We start from the raw sequence: 16637 nt of genomic DNA, 5'->3' as shown, positions 1-16637 counted from the left end.
GGATGGGCATTAGGGAAAGGGATGCAGGAGTTTGAACACCAACGAATAGATAAGACATTTACCCCAAGAAGAAAGTGTGAAAGCACAGAAATTAGGGAAAGGCAAACGCAAACATTATAGGGAAACCGTAACTTCTGGTTTCTGGTATTGTTGGAGAGAAAAAGGCTAACAGGGCCCCAAGTATTGGGGGAGGTACGGAGCCTACTGGCTCCTGCCGCACTGCTTGTGGGAGTGGAAATTGGGGGCTAGAGCTCACTGGTGACGTGGCTGTCACGTGACCAAGAGCCGCCTAGAGCCGAAGTCCTGTTAGTCGCCTCTGACTGGGTACCAACCCCCTATTACTCTGCAGGCGCGTGAAGGAGAAGGAAACTCGCTGGGACCGTGCAGGTCGGTGGAAGCTGCTTGGAAGGCTATGGGGGTGGGAGAGGGCCAAGAGCACCTCGCGTCCAACTTTGGCTAATATGGACTATGTCCCTTTCTCACCTACTTTTTAAATGCCTATCCCCGGACCGGCATCCCACCCTCGGTTCTTTTAGTAGGGAGAAGTGGCAGGCTTCAGGTTGGGGTGAGGTGGGTGAACGGCGGTTGCACAAAATCCAAGCAACGAAGGGACCCCTGATCCAGACACCACGTCCCGGGTGCTGGTCAGTTCACCAAGCACTCCGTGCCCTCGGTCCCCTGTCTGTTATAGATCTCCGCTGGAGCCGACACTGGAGAAGAAGCAAACTGCCTTGGTTGGAACCTTGCTGCACGTTTGAAGGTGGGATTCATCCCGAACCTAAGGTTAGGAGATGTGGGGGGCTGGGATCTTTGCGGGTCAGGTCCGAGTCGCCCTCTCCTGGCCCCTTCTTTCTCCACACCCCCTCCCATTTCGGTGCAGGGAAAGGGGTGTGGCGGCCTTTGCTGGGGAAATGGCGGACGAGGAGGGGGCGGGGAGGCCCTCGTTAGCAAAGTCGGGAGGGTGTGGGAAATAATTTGTTACTCAAAAATCCCAAATTCAGAAAAGCACCAATCGGTGTACTTCTATCTGTCCAACTACACTTTCAGTTCTCCATTGCTGTCTTACATGGCTTTTCGATTGTCCTTCTGGCAGGCTCGGTCCACCCACCTCCGTGGAGGGAGTACAGCAGAAGCCACGAGAAGAAAAAAGGAATTCACTTGGGTTTTTTTAGAGGTTAGTTAGAAAACATGCAGTGTTTGGGGGATGGGGTGGGTAGGAGGAGGAAAGAAGACGAGGGGGGGTGGTAAAGGAGCCTACATGAGGGCTAGCTGCTCCTTTCACCTGCCTGCCAATCAAAAGCCTCAACTACTGTCTATCTTTGAGAATCCTGGAAGCATAAAGGTAGATCCTGAGGGTAGATATGGGACGGCAGAAAAGAACAATGATATTATTCCCTAATGATCCAACTTTCTCAGTGAGAATTCGAACGCCCACCTGTCTGGGCAGGTACGGAACCCAGTCACAGCTCAGAGCCCAAAAGCTATTTCTCTCTCTTAGATTCACCACAAGAAACACCGAAGCCTAGGAGAGGCCAAAGATTACTAGCCTGCACCATTATTCACACATCCCTTGAAAGTTCTCTTCAATCAGGTGAAGAAAGAGCCTCTGCTTTCTGGCCACAAGGCTCACACAGCTATAAGCATGGGTCGGGCCAGGGAAATGGGTTGGATGGCAGCCGGACTGATGATTGGGGCTGGGGCCTGTTACTGCATGTACAAACTGACCATGGGAAGAGATGAGGGGAACGAGTTGGAAGACGAGGAGGAAGATGAATGGGAGGATGAGCAGGATCCAGATGAAGAGGAGGCAGACATTTGGTTTGATTTCAACGCAATGGCTCGACCCTGGAGTGAGGATGGGGGCTGGGATGAACCTGGGTCCCCAGGTGGGACCGAGGACAGACGGTCAGGTGGGGGAAAGGCAAAGGGAGCACACCCAATCAAGCAACGGCCATTCCCTTATGAACATAAAAACGTATGGGGTGGACAGAGCTTTAATTCCTTCAGTTGTCCGGACCTGAGCAAGTGTGTTTTCAAACAAAAACAGAACATGATCATGGTGCCCACAAATGCTGGCTTTTCCCTTGGCCACGATGTCAGGAGGCATTTGGCCAGCCTCTCAGTGGTTGGAAACAGGAGTCCCAGCCCCCAGCCCACTGTGAGGGAGAAGGCTTTGTATGCCCCCGAAAACCCAAACAGCAGCATTGAAAATCAGGGCCAGATTAAGATGTACATCGATGGAGTGTGTCGAGAGACGGTGTTCTGCTGCTGCAAGTCATTTCTGCAGCAGGCAGGATTAAGTCTGCTAATAAGCATGACAGTCATTAATAACATGCTTGCCAAGTCCGCTTCAGACCTGAAGTTTCCTTTGCTATCGGAGGGGAGTGGATGTGCAAAGGTTCAGGGTTTGGAACCACGGATGAGTTTGTCTGAAAAGCCAGTGCTGGCGGGGGAAGTGCTGGCTGCCCAAATGCTTTTCTCATTCATGTGCCTCTTTACCAGAAGTGGGAGCAGAGAGATGCTCGTGGAAGCCATCTCCCCTTAAGTGGCTGTCTCAGGAAGAAGGAGACCGAAGCCACCCAGAGCCGAGCACTTTACTGAGAGCAAAGAGGCTGCAGTGGGTGCTACAGAGTCTTAGCCAGTCAGCTCCAACCAGGGCGAGAGTCCCTTCCAGTCTCTAAATGAAGGGACACACTCTCCTTGGCCAGGCAGGGCTCCCCCAGAGCTGTGGGCAATGTCTGGGTTTTGTAGTCTGCAGGTAAAGTGCATTGTAAATTGCTCCCTCACAGCCTTCTCTATGCAGTAAAGGGTAAGGGGAATCCTCGTGGCCACTGGCTGTGGATAACTAACATCAAATCGCAGCATCAAGATGAAGGGTAAAGGGATCCCCGCAGCCCTGGCTGCGGATAACTATCAAATCTCAGCATCAAGATAAAGGGTAAGGGTATCCCCGCAGCCACTGGCTGTGGATAACTTACATCAAATCACAGCATCAGAGAGAGAGTGTCTTCGCCCATGGTGATCTCCCTGTGTAAGCTGGACCACTTAACAGAAATCACACCCACATGTGAGCTTGTGCCAAACACCCTTCTGCAGCTGCTTAGGTTGAAGTCTTTCCTCTTTCCTCCTTCCTCCACTAGCTGGTGGATGGCTAGCATGTTAAGCAAGAAATGCACTCCATTGGTGTCCATTGCAGTGACTGCCCCTCTGAGTCCCCAGTCCCTTCCCCTCACCCCCAGTGTGTATCCTCAATAAACTGTGTGCTTTGACTGACAAGACAATTAAAAAGGGGCACCGGCCTCCTCTTTGAGTTTGCGGCCTGCACAGACATGGTGACAGAATGCACCACAGAGTCCAGCTGTCTGGGCTCCTGCTCCCTGAGGACAGGGCACTCATCAGTGCTCCCAGGAGGCAGGGGCAGAAAGGCACTGCTGTGTTTAGGAGAAGCTTCAAGAGAGGGCCTCAGGGGAGGGGGGTGGGCAGGGGTACCACGTGCCGTGGGTACAGAAGTAGAGAGGGCGATACCCTTGAAGCAGGCACCACGGGATCCTGAGCACAGGAAGCCCTTAAAGCAGACGTCTTCTTGACTGGCCTCCTTGGACTGAAGGTCTGAGTGCATGGCATGTGTCTGTGTTCCCTGCAGTGTCTCTGTCACCATCTGTGCCCATCTGATAAAGGGTTCTCCTAGTAAGGATCGCCCCTTGGCTGACTCCAGCTTCCTTTCCTTTCCTCTGTCCCCCTAGGATGCTGTCAAAACCACTTCCTGCACCCTTCCTTCCTCAGGACCCCAAGCACTGCTTGCTGGCAGGGCAAGAGGGTTGGCAGCTATTCCACTTTGGGGGAACCTCCTTTCTTCCCTAGCTCTTCCTAGGGGTGGAGCATCCAGAAACTCCCCACAAGGATAGTGGGCAGGAGGATGCTGTCAGTGCTGGTCAGGACCTGCCTGCAGAGACCCACTCTCTGCCTCTGAGATCCACACACCCACCCGTGCAAGGGAGAGCTGGGCCCTGTGTGTTGAGCCATGCCTGCAGGCCTGCCCAACTCATCTCCCTCACACAGCCCCTCCTTCCCCTTTCCAGACCTCTCAAGCCCCCTTAGCTCCTGCCTCACCCAGGCTAGCTGCTCCGCATGCTTGCCCTGTGTCAGGCACCAGATGCCTTCCCAGAGCCATGGCAAAGCAGGAGACACACCTGCTTTTTCAGTTAGGGGCTGCTACTGCTGCTGCACAGGAGGCGCCATGTCCTGGTCAATGACCCTAGGGTCTGTTTTGAGTCCCTGTGTCCTATGTGCTAGTGCTCTGTGTGCTGTCTTCTGCCTGCTCTCCTCCATATGTCTCTCCATAGCTTTCAGTTCCTCTTCTACCTCACACACCATTTGAGTGCCAACCCCCCTGCTTGTAACCTGTTCCGGGTACAGTTTTTGGTGACCGGTAAACTGAGGCACCTGACAGGCCCTTTGATCTTACTCTGGGAAGTTGTCCTAACAGAAGTGGATACTGTCCATCTGAGTTCCTGGAAAGTGGATGAGACTAGTATCCTGTGACTTTTGCTACAACACACAGCCATCAGGGGGTTGTGCCTCAGGCTGTCTTGGCTGGATGAGGGACCCTGTTGTTTCCCAATAGCTGCTGGTGGATATCCCCCCTTTGAGCCTATCAATCCATCCTTTGGTTGGCTGATGTACATTCATGAAGGATTTGTGTACACACCTGTATCCTATCGTCCTTGGTTCAGCCTGCCTGTCCAGTGCTGTCTTCAGTGACAGCTCACTGCTAGGCCTCTAACCTCAGCACAGAGGCAAGGCAGAGAGGCCCCTGTCCTTGCTTATGCGTCTGGCCCAAATTAGCATGCACCTTCCTATTCCTCTGCACATCATAGAACTCCAAGTTCCCAATCTCATGCTGTAGTCCAGCATCTCCTAGGCACCTGAGGCTTGAGGACTGCAGATTCCTGCTGACTCCAGGAGGGCCTCAGAGACTTCTAGCACAGCTTCGGAGCAGCTGTGCCCCAGGAAAGCCACCTGGTTCCAAAGCATCTCCACTACATGGTCCTGGTACACGTCGCCACCTCCTGTTCATTTACTGGAAGTGCCCGATTGTAAACATTGCTAAGATGGGCATGCCAGTATGCTATCACTCATAGCCTGACAAGTCATGATGTGGGGTCTAGGTAGGAGACCAGATTCAAATGCTGCTTCCAATCCAGGGGGCGGCATATGAAATGAGGCATGGAACAAGACCACTGGGATGCCCATCCTGTTGGTACAAGATCAAAATAGCTCCGGATCACAATATGTACCTGTCTGCTGCTAGGCTTTCCCACCACAGTGAACTTGATCCTCTGTGCTGTCCTTGCCACTCCTGGTCTACAGAGCTGTCCTCTATCCTGAGCTGTCCCCTCAGTCACGTGAGCTTGCTGCAGACTCCCTTCCAGGTTCCGAAAGAGCACTGGATTTGCTGCCTTCTTCTCCTGAGTACCTTTGTGTGTGGTGCCAGAAGGCATTGTTTCTGGAGCCCTCCTCTGCCACCTGTTCTCTTTGGGGATTGAGTGCTTTGTGGCCTCTCTACACCGTTTCCTGGAAAAGCAAACAGGATTGCAGACATGCAGTTGCCACAGAGATAAAGCATGGGGGCGGGAGTGGACAAATATGTTTTTGTTATAACCTTTCATAAAAATGACTTACCTTGGAAACAAAAAAGGTACCAGTACAATTAATTATGTCTTTTTCTCTGTGTGTTGCTATATTTTTTAATGTGTCCTCTAAGGCTACATTACTTTGGCTTGTATACATGTCCTTTTTCTGTTGTTCATGATGGGAACTGCAAGTACAAACTGGAAATGACCAAATGTTTCAACAACCAGTTGGCTACTCTCAAAGAGGATGGAAGGGGTATCAATGGTTCATTCGATGCAGTTATTCTGCAAGTATTTATTTTCCCCAGAAGTACACAACTCTCCCTAAAGTCTCCTTCATTTTATCTTGTGTATTTTTTTCCACCAAACTTCTCGGGCGGTAGAGTAACCTAAACTAGTTCATCTTGTTTCTCAGATCATCTTTTTTTAAGTCCACTAGCAAAGTCTGAATTAGTATAACCATCAACATTCTATTGTTCTTTGTTCTTACGTATGTCTGTTTTGAGGGTCACTGTTAATGACAGAACAGCATCATGACAGCTAAGCATTCCAAACAACAGTGTCATACCATCTTCCCTAGAATAAATATTTCGTTTCACCAAGACCAACTCTCAAAATGTAACCTCATATCCAGAACTTTATCCAGGGCCTCAATTTGGACAGCAGATGAAGTTGGTAACCTCCTCATCTGTGAGTGGGAATAGAGAGGTAAGGGAGGATGGCAAAGGCATGTGCCAGCCTTGTCTCAAAGCTTGAGCTCTCTGTCCCCATGTTGGACTTAGTAGTTCTGCAGCTTTATGTCTCTCACCATAGAAAAACTTAACCATAAGGCTTTTGAATTTCTAGGAACATATATGGACATATCTAATACCTACATCTGCTAAGGAATTGATTTGAAGGCAGGAGAGAGACATGAAATTAGCCGTTTTTCCTTTTATCCCCTCTGTCCTGCCCATAAGGTTCCTCTCTTATAGAAATTTCCTTTAGTGCTGAATTCTTACTATCTTGTAGAAAATATAAGTCCATAATAAGAGCGTTCCAAGGCTAGTTTCAGACATGGCAGGTTTAATAAGTTAGGAAAACTCCCACTTGATGATTTATGAATTTTAAAAGTTACTATTGAGGCTTCATAAATGCTGACTAATATATACAGGCAATGATTTGTTTCTCCTTAAGATTGTTATTTTAATGATAAGCTTGGCAATGAATAATGAGATAAAACAGGGGTACATGGGGCCAGATTGGAAATCAGGATATTGCCCTATATGTTTATCTCAATCTTCAGAGGTTCAGAAAAAAGAGAAATGAATGTGGAATGACCAAATTACAAAACATGCACCAGACATCTCACATAACTTGATATGAACAAGGCTGGGCAATAACAGATCACAGTTTCTTCTATTGCACTTTAAATTTAAATGTGCTTTTTGTTTAACTAGACAATTCATTTGTTACCCATATTAGGGTCAGGAGCTCTACCCTGGCAGCCTTAAAAAGCTAGGCATACTCACCCACCCTAAATAAGCCAATTAAAAGAGCCCAATTATTAATGAAAAGCAGAAACAGAGATTAATAATGAAAAGCAGAAACAGCCTTAGGCACATTGGGAAGAGTGACAAAAAAGACCTACAGCATCTCTTGCCAAATCTTTCTTCAGGGTCTTTAAGGTTTAAATGGAAGGCGAGTGGTGCATAATTAAGCAGTCCTCATCAAGGTATGGTCCCCTCACTGTCCCTGATCCACCATTATCTGGAGTCCAGGCTCTCTTGTAAGGTGAAATGGCAAATTGTGAGCACTGTGTGAAATCCCTTTCCTCCCTCTCTGGCTGGCATCAGGCTTCATTCAGCCTTGTTCTTTCCCCAGCTTGAGATTTCTTTGGAAGTCTGGATCTCTGGGGTGCCTTGTTTCAATGGTTCAGATGGCCAGAATGAGGGACTCTTAAGAATATCTCATTTGCTCTAAGTATGCCAGTTACACACCTATCCTGATAACTAAAATTCCCCCCAAATGATGTATTATACATCCAAATCTCCCATTTTCTTTCTTTTAGCAATATTGAATTCTTCCCGTAAGAGAAAACCCTGTTGTGCCACAACTTATATATTATTCCAGAGACACAGCATATGTACATATACATTTTAGACACACACAGGCAAACACATACACTTGACAATACATAAATAACCTTGCCATTCCTCACCCCACTGCACAAACATCTTGATTTTTTTAATAGCCGAATGGTATTTTATTGCATTAATGTATCTTTATTATTTGGTGACTCGATTATTTGTGGGTATGTGTTTTCTATTATGAATGCTACATTACTGGCTAACTTCACACGTTTCTTTCTTCCTAGTCTCTTTTTATTCATTTAGTCTTCATTGATTAAATTTTATGTCTTGGGCTGGAGAACTGGCTCAGCAGTCCAGAAGAGCATTGTTGTTCTTGCTGAGGAAATAGGTTCAATTCCCAGCATCCACACAGTTACCAACCATTCACTTGCAGGGTACCTGATGCCTAGGGCACATACATGGTGCACAGACATACATTTAGGCAAAACACTCATACACATAAAATGAAAATAAATAAGCCTAAATTTTAAAATTCTATTTCTTAGTGCTTATCTTTGGAATATTCCATATATTCCATATATACCTATAGCAAATGGCATCCCTTGGCCCCAGTTATTAAAAATGAAATTTGTGTGTTGGAATTAATTCTTTTTTTTAAGGTGTGCACTTTTATTAAAATGGTCTCAAGTCAGTGTACAGGCCAGCCCTTGCTGCCTCAACACCTCAACCAATAGCCAGGGAGACCAAAGCCTTCATACATCAAGTTGGGGGACAAAAAAAGAGGGGGCCACAATGGCTGACCATTCAGAAATTAAAAACAAAAATGAAGTATTAAGGCGGAAGATTTAAAAAAAATTTTGCAGTAGATAATTTACACAGAAGCAATGCTGTCACCTTCCCCGGTGTGGACTCAGGGCATGGACTCGGCCATCCTCCTCTTAGGAGTGGGGGTGGCTTTCGGGAGGGTGAAGGACTTCCTGTAACCACAAATCTTGGATACTTGGAAGGACTATTAAAAAACAAAACAACAACAACAACAACAACAAAAAACAATGTACAATCAAAGTCCTCAGCCACATTGTAGAACTTTGGGGGATGTTTGCTCCAACCGACTGCTGTCGCCTTCACTGTTCCAGTTTTTAAATCCTGAGTCAAAAGCGCCAAAACAAAACTTAAAAAAAAATTTTCAAAGAAAAAAAAAAAAAAAACAAATAAAGCCATGCCAATGTTGTCTCGTTTTTTTTTTTTTTTTTTTTTTTTTTTTTTTCTGCGCAAGTTAGGTTTTGTCAAAGAAAGGGTGTAAAACACAGCTCAGTAACAGTCCGCCTAGAAACATTTGCGGTGGAGAATGGAAGGTCCAGACTCATCGTACTCCTGCTTGCTGATCCACATCTGCTGGAAGGTGGACAGTGAGGCCAGGATGGAGCGACAGATCCATAGAGGTAAAGACCTCTATGCCAACACGGTGCTGTCTGGTGGTACCACCATGTACCCAGCATTGCTGACAGGATGCAGAAGGAGATTACTGCTCTAGCTCCTTGAAGATCAAGATCGTTGCTCAGGAGGAGGTCTTTACGAATGTCAACGTCACAGTTCACGATGGAATCGAATGTAGTTTCATGGATGCCACAGGATTCCATACCCAGGAAGGAAGGCTGGAAAAGAGCCTCGGGGCATCGGAACCGCTCATTGCCAATAGCGATGACCTGGCTGTCAGGCAGCTCATAGCTCTTCTCCAGGGAGGAAGAGGATGCAGCAGTGGCCATCTCTTGCTCGAAGTCTAGGGCAACATAGCACAGCTTCTCCTTGATGTCACGCACGATTTCCCTCTCAGCTGTGGTGGTGTAGCCACACTCGGTCAGGATCTTCATGAGGTAGTCTGTCAGGTCCCGGCCAGCCAGGTCCAGACGAAGGATGGCATGAGGGAGAGCGTAGCCCTCACAGATGGGCACAGTGTGGGTGACCCCGTCTCCGGAGTCCATCACAATGCCAGTGGTACGACCAGAGGCGTACAGGGACAGCACAGCCTGGATGGCTACATACACGGCCGGGGTGTTGAAGGTCTCAAACAGGATCTGGGTCATCTTTTCACGATTGGCCTTAGGATTTAGAGGGGCCTCAGTGAGCAGCACAGGGTGCTCCTCAGGGGCCACACAAAGCTCATTGTAGAAGGTGTGGTGCCAGATCTTCTCCATATCGCTCCAGTTGGTGACAATGCCGTGTTCAATGGGGTACTTCAGGGTCAGGATACCTCTCTTGCTCTGGGCCTCGTCACCCACGTAGGAGTCCTTCTGACCCATACCCACCATCACACCCTGGTGCCTAGGGTGGCCCACGATGGAGGGGAAGACAGCCCGGGGAGCATCGTCGCCCGCGAAGCCGGCTTTGCACGTGCCGGAGCCGTTGTCGACGAGGAGCGCAGCGATATAGTCATCCATGGCGAACTGGTGGTGGGTGTGGACCGGCGACGGAGGAGCTGCGAGGAGACTGTGCTCGCGGGTGGACATGTACACTCGACAGTTGAAATTAATTCTTATTCTTTTTTCTTCACTCATTTTTAGTTATGTAACTTCTACTCCAAGTTTATCACTACTTTATTTGGTCTGTAGCCACATCACATTCGTTTGTGTCTTAGTCCTCTATTAACAGAGAATTTACACTGGTTGGTACATTTTTAGGTAATTTTTGAGATTGTAAGTGCATTATTAACCCCTCTATGCACCGCCCCCTTGCTCTCCTTCAAATCCTGTTCTCTATTACTGGCACTTTTTTTTTTACTGTAGTTTGTTTCTTCCTTGTGCTTCTGTCATTTCCGTGACTGTTAAGTTTCCTTTTCCACATTTCCCCCCAAGGCCTGACTGTAAAGATTTCACCGTAATCTTATCTTACCATCTTTTTCTGAGCTCTGGCTTACTTACGTCATTTGTGTGAGCTATTTAGTGACAGTTTTCACCTAATCTAGGGTCACCCTTTTCAGATACATTTTACATCTACTCTGTGCTTCCTGTGTCCCTCTCCTTTGCTCACGTAGGACCTCTGCTTACTTCCTGTGGGTCCCATCGCCATTCCTTACATTCAGAAATGGTGGCTTTTCTTGAACAAGGTCCTTGAAGAAGAAGGCTCATCAAGGACATTTCCTTGATATGAAGTATCTGAAAGTTAGCTGCTGAGCTATCTGAAACAGTCTCCTCGGTCCTGCTAGTATGAAGCTAGCAAGGGGACAGATTACTTTCCCAAACTATGACCTATTTTTCTGATGTCTAATTTGGACTAATTTATTGTTTCTTGCAAGCGGGCAGAACCCATCCAGCTTCTGTTGTTAACTGTGTACATGCTTCTTGCTTCTGTTTGTTGCTATCGTTGTTGAGATTTTTATTACTAATATTTTTTTATGAAGGGTGCAAACATCCTCTCATTTTCAGGCCCCTGAAGTTGTCTCACGGCTGACTCAGAGAGGGCAGCTTGAGGATTTCTGGGAGATTAACCAGACTATCAAACATAAAACCACTTCACCAACCTCTGGCAACACTGTGTGATGGAGTTGGAGCCCAGTTTACTGAGAGGCTTTAGAAAGGCAAACGACACCTCCATATTTTCTGCCAGTCTTCCTGAGCTTTCTTACCACAAAATACAGGAACAGAGGTCATCCTAACAGCTTCTTCTGTGCTTGCAACAGGCTTTCTGCCAACTCAGAGCAAGAAAGATGACATCAAAGGTGCTTAAACCACCCACTGCAATCTTATTTGAAGCACTTTTCCTATCTTAATTCTCATAGCTGTTGTCATACGCCATTAGATTTCCTGTTTCTTTTGGCTGCGTTGCTGTTGTATATTAAGCCCCATGAACATAAGAATAGAGCTTGTCTATGATTGATTTTCCCTTTCCTGGCAGCACAGAATCACACATGATTTTCTTCCCACTTGCACTGTCCACTGGTCCATCTGAAATTCTGACTTGGGATGGAGTAGTTGACAGAACAGAAATGGTAAAGATCAAAGTGGAAAATATGCTACGCCATATTTCAAGTATTGGCCCAACTTGATACCACTATTTAGAGTGTCAACTTTTCTGAACTTAATTAGTTTCTTCTAGTGCAACAGTGCTCAATTGTTGGTGATTTTGCTTCTGTGGGGAGACATTTGGTAGTGTCTGGGTATGTCTTTTAGTTGTTGCAAAAATGAGAAAAAGATGCCATTGACTTCTTGCAGGTATAAACTAAATATGCTGTAGTACATAGGACAATCACTGTGGGAAAACGCAACAGCTGTGGAGGGGGGTTGTTCATGTGTATAGTGTGCATGTGTATGTTCAAGAGCATACGTGGACTTGTGCAGGCCTGAACTTGACATTGGATGTCTTAGTTTATTATCCTTCACTTTATTTATTAAGGATCTCTTGCTGAACCCAGAACTTGCCAATTCTGCCTACTCTGTCAAGCATTTCTTGGGAATCCCCTGTCTCTGACTCTTGAAAGCTAGGACTATAAGTGGCCACCATACCTGCAGGGCATTTACATGGATTTTTAAAAATCAGAACTCTGGAACTCACTCTTGCAGTGCAAGTACATTATCCACTGAACTCTCTCTTTTTTAATTAATTAATTAATTTTTACACTCAAGATTTTATTCCCCTTCTGGTCCACCCTCTGACTGTTTTACATCTCATACCTTGTCCCCTCACTCCCTGTCTCCAAGAGGATGTCCCCAGCCCACCAACTCCTACAGATCTCTAAACTTCCTGGGGCCTCCAGTCTCTTGAGGGTTAGGTGCATTCATACTCTCTTACTCCTACTCCATCAAAATATTCTTTCCTTTTTCTTTCAGGGTATATTTTCTATTACCTTCTTCTGCCCCCTCCCACTTAAGGTTTCTAACTCTTCTTGTGGTCCCCCTTCAGTTTCCATAAGTAAACATTCACAGACAGACACACATGCGCATTTGAATATAAATGAGTACAGGTACCTGTGGAAGCTAGAAAAATGTGTCAGACTCCCTCTAGATGGAGTTACAGGAAGCCATGAGACTCCTAACATGGGTGCTGGGAACTGGAACTCAGATCATCTACAAAAGCAGTACACGTTTTTAACCATTGAGCTATTTCTCTCAGCCCATGTTACAACTTTTTGACAACTTGTTCCTATTGTTAATATATAGTGACCTTCATTGTCTCTTCTGAATACTTTTATCTTAATATCGACTTTATCAGTTATCAGAGTCGCTATGTCAGCTTGTTTTCAGCTTCATTTCTCTTAACAGAGTGATTTCCAATGTTTGATTCTAAGTCTTTTTGTCTCTTTGCCATTAACAAATATTTTTGAATACTGTTGTATTCCAGAGAGTGCTCAGAGAATTTGGCATTCGGTAGTGAGCAAAACAGAGGTGACTTTTGTCATACAAATGAAGCGGTCAGTTAAAATAAGTATGATTGCTAAATTGAACTTGAATGTATATACAATTCAATTTCATAGACATCCACCAAATTGTATTTCTTTTGCACTTTGTGGAAGAATAATCATCGTTATTTCTGGAGGGGGAAGTAGTTCTTTTTACCAATTACCATCGCCTGTATTTCATATTGTGTCAGCCTTCACTCAGGTCACATGCCTGTGTGAACTGTCATCCTCAGAGCGGACTTGGAAATAGGTTTCTAAGACTGTGTAAAATGATCCCAGTTCTCACGCTGAATGGCTGAAGAATGAGCTGAATTATAAGCTGCTTTTATAGTCATCTAAATAACTTTTGCTATTACCACTGCCTGGAGTTGAGAGTAGAAAGCTTGTTTCTTTTAGATCCTAATTTAAAAAAAAAAAAAAAGTAAACTGGAACTCACCCGCATTCATATGTACATAAAAAAGAAAAGCTCAGTGCATTCTTTCCATTGGAAGGGCAAAGATCTCCTTGATTTAAAAACTCCTGGGGATATCAGTTGGACCAAGACACCATCTGGTATTGTTATTTTACTTTAAGCATACAGTCAGTCGGGAAAGCCAGCAATGAGAACTTAAGACGTTCCTGATTTGTGGGAGGATTGTCTTCATCTGCACTCAGTTACCTAAACTGTCCTCGGAGCCATGTCACTGTGGTCTGCTTTTCTACTTTGCTAATGGCAAGTCAAACACAATGTGTAAGTCAGCGACAGAGGCGTGTGAGTGTGTTGTATCCTAGGGATGTTTGTCTGTGTCTCCCTGAGTAACTTAGGCGTCTCTCAAGCCTGACCCATCATGTGTGAGATGGTTAGATCCTCGGAATACCTGAGGTTGGCTCTTCTTTTAGTTCAGTCTACAATAGTTGCTTGGAAATTTCTAAGCTCCAAGGTCAAGGGTATTATGACACTTTGAAAAACTGTTCTCACACTCAAGACTCAATAGATAATTTTCTTTATGTTCCATCAAACACAGAACTTAATTAGCTGCACTTTTGACAACAAGCACAATTTCGCTTAGTGTATCTGTTATCTATGGCTACATAAGAAGTACTCCAAAAGTCAGTGGCTTTGAACAGTCATGGTAATTGCTTTTTACTTCATGGGTCAGTGATTTGTGCCAGGCTTACCTTGTTAGTTCTGCTCTTGTTGCCTGAAATTGCTTTCCAGGGCTGGAGTCAGCGACAGATAAGACCAGGGCTGCTTCCTGCAGCTGGGATTGCCATAGCTAGCAAGTGGAAATAAAGAATGTTTAAAATTAATTTTCAGAACAATTCATATTTTAAGTTAAGGCTCATTCCACACATTTGTGAAGCACATGGGCGCATGCCAGCATGTACACACACACACACACACACACACACACACACACAGAGAGAGAGAGAGAGAGAGAGAGAGAGAGAGAGAGAGAGAGAAGAGAACTGGAATAAAATTTATCTGATGTTCAACTGTAATTCAAATTTAACTGGATGTCCCTTATTTTATCTGAAAACTCTGTATTTGTGTCCTCAGAATAGATCATCTCTGCTCTGAATTGCTCCAGAAGCCACTGACAATTGTGGGCAGCTCCACACATGGTAGCTTCAGAGGAGAAAGTGTGAACGCCTCGTTAAAAATTCACTCTTCAAGCCACTTCTTGGGATCTGTTTGCCAAAATTTAAGCTGATCAATGCAAATCCCACATTTCAGCTCAAGTCCACCTGGGAGCAGATGAAGTGGTGATATGGGTGTCTCACTGGGAGCCATTACTGTTTCGTGTTCTCCAGGACCCTTCGAGCTGTTTCATTTCCTTTTTTTGCTAGCGGGTGACTTTGAACTGTTTATTGGCTCTAAGACAATTGCATACATGAATATGCTTCTTTTCTCATAATCCATTACCCACCCTAATCCCTCTCTCACTCCCCCTGGACCTTTCCATATTTCCAACAAGTCCCCTTCATGTCTTTGTGTGTGTGTGTGTGTGTGTGTGTGTGTGTGTGTAATCGAACACTGGTATGCATAAGCATAGGTGTGGAGGTTACTTCCAGTGGCTTCAACCTTGAAGAAAAGGAACTCTTCTCTCCCTCACCTGCCACTACCAGTAGCTCCTCAGCCAGAAGTGGGGCCTCATGAGTCCCCCCCACCACCACCTATGCTCAACGGTCAATGGCTTTACTCTTGTGCAGGTCCTGAGCAGGTAAGCACAACCTCGTTGAGTTTGTGTGTGCAACAGACATGCCATATCCAGAAGACAGCCTGCACAGCACTCCTCCCCATCCTCTGCTCATTCCGTTCTTCCCTGAGTTTCCTGAGCCTGGGGAGGAGTGTGATGATGACGTGTTTATGCCTGAGCACTCAACAGTTAAATTATTCTCAGTACATCTGCTAAGTATGGCTCCCTGCACTGACCACTGCGCATTGCACACTGAAGCTTCTTAGAGTAAGGCAGAGGCAATAATCTATGGGCATAAACACAAACATTTAGAAGGCAGTTGGACAGCATGTTCATTTAACAAAACAAGAATAATAGGTTTTACCCTAGGGCTTATGACCTCCCTGGGAATTTGACCAGGCTTATAGTAGCAGGTATGACCTCATTTGACTTTATCTATTCTGGTTTTTCTGGTCTCTAGTCATTTCCCAACATCACAATTCTTCAGATGTTTGTGACTTCATCCTTTGAGTCTTTTGTCATCTTGCTCCACTTTGCTCAGGTTAGTCAAGGCTAGGTTTGGCCAGCATCTTAGAAACAATTATTGCTATCTCGTTTGTGGTCATTAGTTCCTGTATTCTGTATTTATCTTAGACTAGATTAATAACTTTCTCAGAGCACAGTCTCATATGTTTCCTAAGTGAAGATCCATAGGATGTAAGTTTTATGGGTACATCCATTCCTGATATCTCCCCACATACAAGTGAAGCCCATAGATTGTAGAGATCCAATGAATGCTGATCGTGTACTCGACCACCAAGCCTCCTGAAAACACATTCATTGTTATGAAGTAACCTAACCAATAGCATTTTTAGGGACAGAATACTAGAAGGAGACATATTCTTAAAGACTTAAAAGTATTCATGTGAGCTGGAGAGATGGCCTAGCCATTAAAGGTTCACAACCAAAAATAAAAGTACTCAGGCACTGACATTCTATAATCAGTGTTATGACTTGGAAGCGTGATGCCAGTCTGATTTGCAGGTGACTTTCCACCTACTCAGAGAAGCTTTTAGGGTTATTTTTCAATGTTAATTTTTTTGAAATATTTAGTCAAGGACACTCTTTTCCTATTTGTATTAGGCATACATTGTACCTTTCCTTTTAATAAAAAGGGGTACAGGGAAAATTGTGGTGATATAAATATAAATCATACCTAATTAACCACAAATATTAATATACTATAATATTTCATTATACTCTCCAAAAATAATTAATAAAATGGAGTTACATACATTGGCAGGATTACATTTTTTGATATTTCTTCCCAAGTGTAAATGCTACTGAAAAATTGATGCATGTCTTTCAGTAAGCCATTTT

At 45.3% G+C, this 16637-nt stretch overlaps 2 protein-coding genes across 3 annotated transcripts; one reads left to right on the top strand and one right to left on the bottom strand.

The window, feature by feature from the left end:
- Window positions 1-320: 320 nt before the first annotated feature.
- Window positions 321-3057, top strand: LOC308415534 (protein ARMCX6-like). 2 transcript variants are annotated; one of them, XM_080910572.1, is made up of 4 exons: window positions 321-387; window positions 692-760; window positions 1094-1174; window positions 1499-3057. In XM_080910572.1, exon 4 carries the CDS (start codon window positions 1643-1645, stop codon window positions 2543-2545), a length of 903 nt encoding a protein of 300 aa, XP_080766698.1. In that variant the 5' UTR covers window positions 321-387; window positions 692-760; window positions 1094-1174; window positions 1499-1642; the 3' UTR covers window positions 2546-3057. The 2 variants fall into 2 exon arrangements, with proteins under 2 accessions (XP_080766698.1, XP_080766697.1); XM_080910571.1 differs by having other exon boundaries at window positions 328-387; window positions 692-783.
- Window positions 3058-8970: 5913 nt separating this feature from the next.
- Window positions 8971-10164, bottom strand: LOC308415533 (actin, cytoplasmic 2-like). Its single transcript, XM_080910570.1, is given in 2 exon segments — window positions 8971-9147; window positions 9150-10164. Coding segments are annotated over 2 exon segments (1110 nt in total). The 5' UTR covers window positions 10144-10164; the 3' UTR covers window positions 8971-9031.
- Window positions 10165-16637: the final 6473 nt, after the last annotated feature.

This window comes from Micromys minutus (assembly GCF_963924665.1).
Source record: "Micromys minutus genome assembly, chromosome: X".
NCBI classification, from domain to species: Eukaryota; Metazoa; Chordata; class Mammalia; order Rodentia; family Muridae; genus Micromys; species Micromys minutus.
Note: the sequence above shows the minus strand (reverse complement) of the source record. Positions and strands in the feature narration are given on the sequence as shown.

Coding starts and splice junctions, on each gene's coding strand:
- LOC308415534 (XM_080910572.1), top strand. CDS start 1,643: ATGGGTCGGGCCAGGGAAATGGGTTGGATGGCAGCCGGACTGATGATT.